Genomic DNA, 10,596 nt, shown 5'->3' with positions numbered 1-10,596 from the left:
CAAACGAGAAAACTAACGGCCTTATTTATGTAAAAAAATGAACAAAAACAAATATGTAACACATAAATAAATGACAACCACTGAATAACAGGCTCCTGACTTGGGACTTGGGACAGGCACATTCATAAATAATGTGGCGGGGTTAAAGTTGCATAAATATCGAATTAAAGAGCACGGGCCTTTAGAGCCTTTTGTTTTATAAGTCCATCCGTTTTTAGAATACACATAAAAATAAGAAGATGCAGAATGATTTTCAGTGAGAAAACTCTTTACTAGAGACTAAATGACGTAGAATGTTAGGTTTTGCCCTTTATCTGATGATCATTATAATCAGGAAAGTAGATCCCTCACAGTCTTATTTAATTTCCTTTCAATATAATTGAATATTTTATTCAGTATCTATACTGTCTATGCTCAGCATTAAATTTTTGTAATCATTTGTCTGTAATGTTATGATCAAATGATCTATATTGATAAAGGATCATTATTCCTATGCTGTAATCAAATTATTAACCTCGCAAGTATTCTTCCAAATCACCGGGAAATCGTTTTTGTTTATTTGACCATCTGTGTTATGAGCTATCCAGTTTCTATAATACTTTATTCGAGATATATCTGCTTCTGCGCATACATCTGTTTCTCTTGGAAGTGAATCTTGTATTTTCATCTTTTTTAAATTACGCAGTAAACAAATCATCAGAGTAATATCCATATCCGATGATTGAACTGTTACAGTCGCTGTTCCTATAAAATAGTTATGTATTTCAATCTTTGATATTGATTTATATGACGACAATCCCATTGTTTGAACTCTTCATTTTCCTAATCATAGTGTATCATATGTTCAAAAAGTTCCATAAGAGACATGTTTTTATATTTCCTGTTGGATTGTGTGCCACCGATTGTTTCAAAGGAGTCGGGCGTTAATGGTTGCAGCGGTTTATTGTTCTATCCAATAGTTTTGATAAATCCTGATATCCTTTTTGTGTATTATTAATTATAGCCAGTGCTTCATTTGATTTTCTTCAATTTGATTAAGATAGATACTTTATAATGAGTTATTGTTTGGACATTTTTGTAGTCTTTTTTAGTCAATTGAAGTTTAGAAAATAGTTTTTCAAGTTGATAACTGATCCGTGCAAACAACACTTTTCCAGGAATAATAATTATCTTCGATGAAAACCAGAAGTGTAAAAGTATAAAATATTGACAGCATAAGATCAAGAAAGTCCTAAACATAACAGCTAAAAAACTTTAAGAATAGTTTTGCATAAGTGTATTTACGCCAGACGCGCGTTTCGTCTACAAAAGACTCAGCAGTGAAAAAGGTCAAATAAAGAACGAAGTTTAAGAGCATTGAGGACCAAATTCCAAAACGTTTTGCCAAATACAGCTAAGGTAATCTATTCCTGAAGTAGAAAAGCCTTAGTATTTCAAACATTCAAAAGTTTTGTAAACAGTTAATTCATAAATATGACTATATCAATGATAATTCATGTCAGCACAGATGTCCTGACTATTGGGCTGGTGATATCCTCGGGGAATTAAAACTCCACCAGTAGTGGCATCGACCCAGTGGTTGTAAATAAACTCATCATAGCTACCAGGATTAAATTTTGTATTTACGCCAGACGCGCGTTTCGTCTACAAAAGACTCATCAGTGAAAAAGGCCAAATAAAGAACGAAGTTAAAGAGCATTGAGGACCAAAATTCCAAAAAAATTTGCCAAATACAGCTAAAGTAATCTATTCCTGAAGTAGAAAAGCCTTAGTATTTCAAACATTCAAAAGTTTTGTAAACAGTTAATTCATAAATATGACTATATCAATGATAATTCATGTCAGCACAGATGTCCTGACTATTGGGCTGGTGATATCCTCAGGGAATTAAAACTCCACCAGCAGTGGCATCGACTCAGTGGTTGTGAATAAACTCATCATAGCTACCAGGATTAAATTTTGTATTTACGCCAGACGCGCGTTTCGTCTACAAAAGACTCATCAGTGTCGCTCGAATCCAAAAAAGTTAAAAAGGCCAAATAAAGTACGAAGTTGAAGAGCATTGAGGACCAAAATTCCAAAAGGTTTTGCCAAATACAGCTACGGTAATCTATTTCTCACGTAGAAAAGCCATAGTTTTTCAAAAAATCAAAAGTTTGTAAACAGTTAATTCATATATATGACTATTTAATGATAATTCATGTCAGCACAGAAGTGCTGACTACTGGGTTGATGATACCCTGGGGGAATTAAAACTCCACCAGCAGTGACATCCAGTGGTTGTAAATAAACTCATCATAGATACCAGGATTAAATTTTGTATTTACGCCAGACGTGTGAATTCTGACATTCGGAAAATCAAATCAATATCGAAGATAAAGAATATTGAAACACGAAAGATAAAAAATAAAAAAAAATATCGTATCTCGAAAGATTGTAACAGACCGTGAATGCAATCCAAAACTTACTTAAATCTGTTGTATAAACAAAAGCGGAAACATTTAAAACTCAAGCTCAAAATGATTATTGTTCTTTGATCGACGGTGCACATCGGTAAATATTTTTTTTTAAAAGAGAACACTTTTTCAAATTTCAATAAATCATGATAAATTGAAACTACATTTTTTGTGTGTTAGAGTGACAGCAGAATATAATTTGAGTTCGCCTTGAAAAGGTTAAGATTATTTGTTTGAAAGTTGGATATTGTTACTCTTCATTCAATTTATCTTGACAGATCAGACAACGCATTATTTAGATGGTGAATGCAAAGTGGTAAAAAGGGTAGACAAATCAAAACTTCGAACCGATTGAAAAGCCCTAATATAAGCATGAAATTGATCAAATACTTCAACGAATATTTGACATTCCAAAGTGAACTTATTCTACTATTGTCGTGGCCTTATTTAAAAAAAATTATTACCAGCTAGTAAGCAGAATAATTCATTAGTGGAACAATGCATTAATGACGAAATAAATATATGTTTATCAGGTGTTTTGTGCAGCTTCGGAAGCGAGTGCTTAGTTTGAAATTGTATAATACTCGGTTTTGCTTGTAAAGAGTAGCAAACTTCTATGTTTGTCAGATAATAAAAATATGACTAACTAACTACTCACTGTTTTTCGGTCGAAGATGTCATTATATTGGATATACATACTTAAAGAATTGTGGATACAGATGAGTTGGGGTTGAAATTATAAACTTTTAATTAAAAATCAATAAACCTGGGAAATAATCAGCATCTTTTATAACTTTATTTTTGTAATGCCACTGATATGATTGCATAAGAAAGCTTTCTAAATTTCATTAAAAGAAATAAGTAAATTTTTTTTATCATAAAATCTCCGAAAATAAGAAACTGACAAACTGTCAAATGTTAAGCTATTTTAAAAATTAAAAATATGATTTTATACGGAAACTGTAAAACTTAATCAATAGAAATACGTGTTTTGAGACTAAAACTAAGATTTTATCATAAAATCTCTGAAAATAGGAAACCGGAAAATTTGTCCAATGTAAATCTATATGAAAACATAACAAACATGAGTGTATACAAAAATTTCTTCACTTGAAATGAGTATTTTGATTCATTAACTGAGATTTTCGTCATGTAATCTTCGAAAACAGGAAACCGGAAAACTTATCAAATGTAATGTTTTTCCAAAATTTATATATTCACAATAAGTTGAAATATTTAAAATATCTCGTCACAAACAACATTTATGAAATATATCTTAGCCAAAAGAATCTTCCAAAACCTGAAAAGTTAATAAAATGTATACAGTTATTATTCTGTTACTCTATTTTTGGTAATTAAGAGATAACTGTATCGTCCATCGGTAGTTTTACTGTCGCAAATTTAGTTTACCTGGCGACGCGTAGCGTCAAACGTAAACAACGGGCGTTTGTTTTCTAGCCCCTTGACCGCTTCAGAGTGTACTAAAATTTGATAAATAGAAGATTTTTTGCTTACCATTTTAGAAATTACATCAATACATTCCGCAATTCAAAATGTCAGCTTCCTTAGTTACAGACAAGATGATAGAGAATTTTACGCCTACTGTCATCCAATCAGAACCATTGATACAAAATAATTGCGTTAGAATATCCATTTGACGTTGCTTGGTACTTATACATCCTGTCATTGTGCTATTGTACTATGGTATTTTTTTTAATTCTTGTCTTTCGTTTTTTTCTAATGTACTTTGTCTATATGTCTTTTTGTTTCAAATGTTACTTTGAATGACTGTTAAATCCGTGTGGTCTGTACTTTTTATTCCCCGACTATCTTTCATTTTTTTGAATGATTAATAGCATTTGTATAGCATATCAACATAATTGCTACCTTTGAATTGACATTATTTCAGAGTTTTGGTGGTTTTATTATTTATTTATTTTTCCAAAGGGGAAGCAGGTGTACCCAATCTTGAGTTATTGGACATTATTTGTAATATGTTTTTCTTTTGTTCTGACTGGCCTTTGTTCTTATTTTTACAATGGTTTTACTAATCTTCAATTCTAACACAAATAAATTCGTATCAAATATAATTAAAACATTGCTAATCGAATCGCTTTCGTTATATGGTTCTATCGAGTTTTCCAACGTACTCTTTCTTTTTCGGTTTTACCGGAATATTAAACGGAAACCTTCAAGGGTGCGTTTAATAACGGGGACTTTGTAAATAAACTCCAAGGACGAGAACATAATAAAGTGATATGAATATGTTGTACCTGCTATTTTACAAGGTAACAGTTCACAAGAAGAAATGTCATCTTCCTTTCTGATCCCGATTTACATATTTTAACATGTTTACAAGAACGTCGAAGAAAAATAAACAGGAACATTTGAAGAAGTAAAATAAAAAGACAAAGAACCGTCCACATACCAGTACAAAAAAAGTACTTAAGATTCAGCAACACTGCAGTCCCTTTTCCACTGGTGGCACAAGTCGTGTTGCTCATTGTAGATAACAATTCGGTGACAAAGGAAAAGAGGACATCGGTGGTCATCCCTGACACTTAAATTTCATAACGATCAACCAAATCATAATTGCGTCAATACAACTTGTTTGGGATGACTTCTATTTTAACATCAAGAACACTTGATTCAATAACATACTTTACAGAAGTAACCTTATATCAAGAAATAATTAGAATCAATTTCATAACAGCATTTACAACCGCAAAACTTATGTTGTTAATTATACTGAATCATTTACTTTTAATTTGATTGTCATCGGCTATCGATAACAGTGATTTTACGCTCACTGAGTCTGTCAGAGGCCTTCCATTGGGATTTTAAATAAAATAAAAGAGTAAAGTACATGCAGGTGCGCGAGAAGAAAAGAAAAAAATGTTTAGGTATTCAACATGTAAAATCAACACACAATGTTTCGTCCTCTGCTAGTTATTCATATTATTTGATTAAGGTGTTAAGAACCTTTGGCGACCCCACAGTTTAAATGTCTATAACACGTACGATATGGCAAGTGGGCGTTACAGTCAAACGTTCACCTTATCTGACCCTGTCAATTGATAACATGAGCGCGACAAGAAATGGTCTTGTCCACGCTGTTATGAAAATGATTCTACATGAAACGCAAGTCCTTGAATATTGTATTTCTTTTAAAGTTCCATAGCATTTGTATGCTAAAAGTAGCAATTCACTTACTTCAATGATACACATATAAATATTTTGTTTCATACCATGTGGAGGATAAAGTAAATCCATCTGCGACTTGTTGAGGATTTTTTTCTGGTTAAGAGTTTCAAGTTTTCCTTTTGACTGGTTCAACATCACAGACAATCCACCAGGTGTGAAATACTTATCAAACAAATCCCGAACTGCTTTTAGCGCAATACGAATCAAAAGATTAGCAAATCTCAAGAAGTTTGTCTCTTCATCTGTTAGTGATGACATCGCAGCTACTTTCGATAAAGCCATTATTCGTTTATAATGTATTGTTTAATATATCGGGAACTTCTAAAAATTGAAATAAAAGAAAATACCTACAGGTATTTCAAAGGCAGAGAAGCAATAATATGAAGTGATTAACTTTTAACTTTTGAAGTGCACTTCAATTTTTAATTTTACAGTGTTATTTTTCAACTTAGCATCCATTTTGTAAATATAAACTTAATATTGTATTTAAAATGTGTCTTAATATCATAATAAGATCAGCTACAAAAAAAATATATGAACAGACAAAATCGAACCAGGGGAAATAAGGAAGCACTGTTTTACACATAATTACGATATATTTGATGGAATAACTCTGAGGAAGTTAAAAAGAATATTGATTGTGGAGTTCACCCAATCACCAAATTTTCGCTAAGTTTGTTCTTGTGAATGTCTGTGAACTAAGATTTTGTTTATTTGTATGTTCTAAAGCTAATACATGTATATATGAGGAATAACCCTCCGGTCATGTATACATTTTTGTGTCAGAGTTTTGATTTTCCTTAATAATTGTATCTTATTTTTTCAACTCATGTTCGCTTATTTCATGTGTTCTTGGTGCAGTCTTTTCTTGATTTATTGAAAATGACAATAAAAGTATTGATAGGCACAGCCGAATAAAAAACGATAGATCGAATTTATTTACTTGCAAGTGGTAACGTTAAATTGCCTGATTATATATTGAAATTATATTTAAAACATGAATAAGTGCACACACAATTTCAATGTTAAAAGCACATAAAACAACAGTGCTAATGGTTGGGAATGTTTACTGGACATTACAATATAATTAATATATTGATAAGTATTAAAAGTAAATAGTATTTTGTCATAACATTATGACAAAAGTGTAATTCCTCTTATATTTGATGTGTTTCCCTCAGTTTTTGTTTGTAACCAGGATTTGTTTTCTCTTAATCGAGTTATGACTTTCGAACAGCGGTATACTACTGTTGCCTTTATTTATGTCAAAGAAGCAATACATTGAATTCAAAATTTATGTTTTAACCTTTCTCATGTCAATTAGTAAAACCTCATTGCATCGAAATTCCTTCTAATCATTATTTTCCCGGGAATGTAACTTACCACATGGTGTCAGATATTATCATTCAAACAATTTACTTACTCTTTGTATAAAGTAATATTAATTATGTCCCTTGATATCATAATCCTTGATGTCATTCTCAGGTTTCATCACAAAAAAAGAAAGTTCATTCCAACCGTAAAATGTACATGTCGACGAGTTAGATCTCAATGAACTTCCTGTCTAAAGTGAAAAAGTTATAATGAAAATAAATGTTAAGGCAATAATAATTGATAATCATCAGGAAATTCGTTATCAGGAAAACGAAAACATTTTATAATTGTACACAAAATAAATTTTAAAAGTGAAATAACTGATGGAATTATATTAATACTTGTTGTTCATATGATATTATTCATCACTTTTAGAAGGTGTAAATGAAGCAAACTCAATTTCCGACATTTGTAATGCATATTTTGGTCTATATTTTACTTGTTTAAACTGGTTATATTGTACTTATCTTTCAATTTGAAGACCCCTACGACATTTTAAATAATCAAAGAATAGAATCCAATAAAGACATAATAAAGAAATAAGGAGATATAGTTCAATGGGTAATTATCAGCAAAGGTTAATGATGCTGAACAACGACGTATTCTGGTCACCAAGAGATCTTTAACAAAGAAAATAAGGCATGCGGTACAGTAAATTATAAAAATGTCCTGGAGTGAAACAATTATAACGAATGAAAAACAATGTACAGATATATATTTACAATATTCGTGTAATAAGAGATTTTTTTTATCACAGAAAGCAAAATAAATTCCATCAACGGAACGATAAGGTTATTTTTTTCTTCTTCTATAAATTGAAATAAGAATAATCTTTACTGAGTTAGAAAAATAAATGGACAAGTCTGCTTTTTAATGGTCGCAGTTGGAGAAGCTAGAAATACCTACAGATGTCGATAAACTTAATTGTAAAAACGTATTAGTTATATGCTGTCGAGGAAACAACAAATTGCTTCAATCTGATATCATCAGAGTAAATATATCTAGGATATTGATATGTTTCATTCGGGAAGAGAGCTTACATTATATTTATTATTGCCATAAAAGCGGGAGGTTTGGCATGCCACAAAACCAGGTTCCAAGTGAGGAAAACGGCCATTTTTATATTATAGTTTGTTTCTATGTGTGTTACATTAATTTTGTGTTTCTGTTGTGTCGTCGTTCTCCTCTTATATTTGACGCGTTTCCCTCAGTTTTAATTTGTAATCCGGATTTGGTTTTTTTTCTCAATCGATTTATGAATTTAGAACAGCGGAATACTACTGTTGCCTTTATTTACATTGTATGAGTTCAGGAAAATCAATTCGAATTGAGATTTTTGAATGCACACTTTTTTCTAATAAGACAAATAGTGTTTGAGAAGATATAACGTAGAAGAGCCTGTAGTAGAGTGGATGTCGTTGGTTCATGTCCGTCATATTTGTTTTCATAAATTGTTTTGTTATAAAATAGGTCATTAGTTTTCTCAGATAAATTGTTTAGTATTTTTCATGTCGGGGCCTTTTATAGCCGACTATACAGATTGTTTTTTCTTATAGTTAAAGGTTGTCTATAATTGCTTATATCTACTAGTATTTCATTTTAATTTGGATTGTTGTCTCATTTGTAATCACACCACATCTTTTAATTTTTATTTTGTAGAGAGTGGAAAAATTTAGATTGTTAATAAAAAGCACGTCATATAACTAAATTTTGGAGGAGGCTGTAATACCTATTCCGTATGATGATCGTTCGTTGAAATGGAGACCCCAAAACATAATATGCCGATCTTCCATAAAAGGGCCGAAAATGATAACGCCTGACTACGAAACATGAAATTATGCGTAGATGATACACAAGGAATCAATTTTCGGTGTCTGAATGCCCTTTTAGCACCTTCAGATGTTTCTAAGGAACATAGGATGGAGAATAAGGGAAAACAGTTCAAAATAACGGGATGAAATATAAGAATAGAGAGATTTTTAGTGTGCTAAAACATACAGAATACAGAATAATTGGCAAAATTAATAACTAATATAGAAAATATGATCTTAGAATTAAGGAAGTTCGCTACTCAGTTTCAAAATAACAAGCTTTTCTAACACAAGTATATATATAGGGGATTAATAAAGGAACCAAAAGAGCAAAAATAAAACACCCGTGGTGTTGCTTATGTTATTACGAATCCGGTAAATAGTCTAATTCGGTAGGTCACATTCGTGATAAGGGAAGGGTATTGTAGTTACGACATAAGGAACATATCCGATATCATCTGTGAAACGGTTATTCCATAACGGTCAACCAACTCGTGATGGCGTCCGTAAAATTTACTAAGGATGTTCTTATCCCAGGCATAGATTACCTTAGCCGTATTTGGCACAACTTTTTGGAATTTTGGATCATCAATGCTCTTCAACTGTGTACTTGTTTGGTTTTATAAATATTTTGAGCGTCACTGATGAGTCTTATGTAGACGAAACGCACGTCTGGCGTACTAAATTATAATCCTGGTACCTTTGATAACTAATAACGAAGGGATGATTTCAACTTCACCATTTATAACACTTGGTTTAATAGCTTCCTTGTGAGTAGCAATCCGCTATCAAGGATCTGTCATATAATATATGTCATTCAAATTTACAATGTAGTTTGTAAAAATAAACTATTTGTAAGTTATTAATATTATGTTTCGAAAGATGTTTAAATATGACTAGATAGGATAAATTATTCTAATTGTGTTTTTTTCATTCCATTTATTATGTAGCATTTGTTCTAATGATTATGCATTACACCTGAAAATTCAAGCAATTATATATAGTCATTAAAGTTACCATTGATAATACAGAGTCTTTTAAAATTACAGAGATTATACGTTATATATTACACTCACGGTGTAAGATATAATCATTCTAGCAATACACTTACCCTTTTTAGAAAGTAATTTTTAGTATGTCCGTTAATATCATAATACTCGTCGTAGATCAAACTAGGAGTTCGATGTCATACTCAAATTTCTTCAGTTCATTCCAACCTTAAAATGTACATGTCGACGAGTTATATCACCATGAACTTCCTGTTTAAAGTGAAAAAGTTATGAAGAATATACGTTAATGCACACACTGATTTCAACATGAAATCCGTGATCAGGAAAACAAAAAAATTTGAAAGTCGTACACAAAATAATTGTTCAAAAAGAAATAAATGTTTTATAATTCTGGTACTTGATGTTAATATGCATTTATTCTTCCCATACTCAATCAGTGTATGACGGTTGGATTTTTAAGAGGTGCAAATGAAGGAAACTTAATTTATACCATTTTTACAACCATCTTCGGGTCCGTTTATTACTTGTATTAACTGGTCATAATTTTCAAATAATTACTTGTATCAACTGGTCGTAATTTTCACATAATTACTTGTATCAACTGGTCGTAATTTTTACATATTTTTCAAAAGGACGACCTATGACATATACAAGATACAAAGAAAAAATTTCAATAAACACATAATGCAAACATAAGGAGATACAAACTGATTGATGGCCAATTATTATCACAGGTCAAGA

At 31.2% G+C, this 10,596-nt stretch overlaps 1 protein-coding gene across 1 annotated transcript; it reads right to left on the bottom strand.

Annotated features, from left to right (window-relative positions):
- Nucleotides 1-302: 302 nt before the first annotated feature.
- Nucleotides 303-10,101, bottom strand: LOC134708309 (uncharacterized). The gene is made up of 4 exons (XM_063568751.1): nt 9,957-10,101; nt 7,084-7,224; nt 5,705-5,981; nt 303-744 (listed from the first exon to the last, which is right to left on the bottom strand). Exons 3-4 carry the CDS (start codon nt 5,940-5,942, stop codon nt 491-493), a joined length of 492 nt encoding a protein of 163 aa, XP_063424821.1. The 5' UTR covers nt 5,943-5,981; nt 7,084-7,224; nt 9,957-10,101; the 3' UTR covers nt 303-490.
- Between the last annotated feature and the right edge of the window lie 495 nt (nt 10,102-10,596).

Source organism: Mytilus trossulus, chromosome 1, assembly GCF_036588685.1.
Source record: "Mytilus trossulus isolate FHL-02 chromosome 1, PNRI_Mtr1.1.1.hap1, whole genome shotgun sequence".
Lineage (NCBI taxonomy): Eukaryota > Metazoa > Mollusca > Bivalvia > Mytilida > Mytilidae > Mytilus > Mytilus trossulus.
The sequence above is the reverse complement of the archived record's forward strand: the minus strand, read 5'-3'. Positions and strand labels throughout refer to the sequence as shown.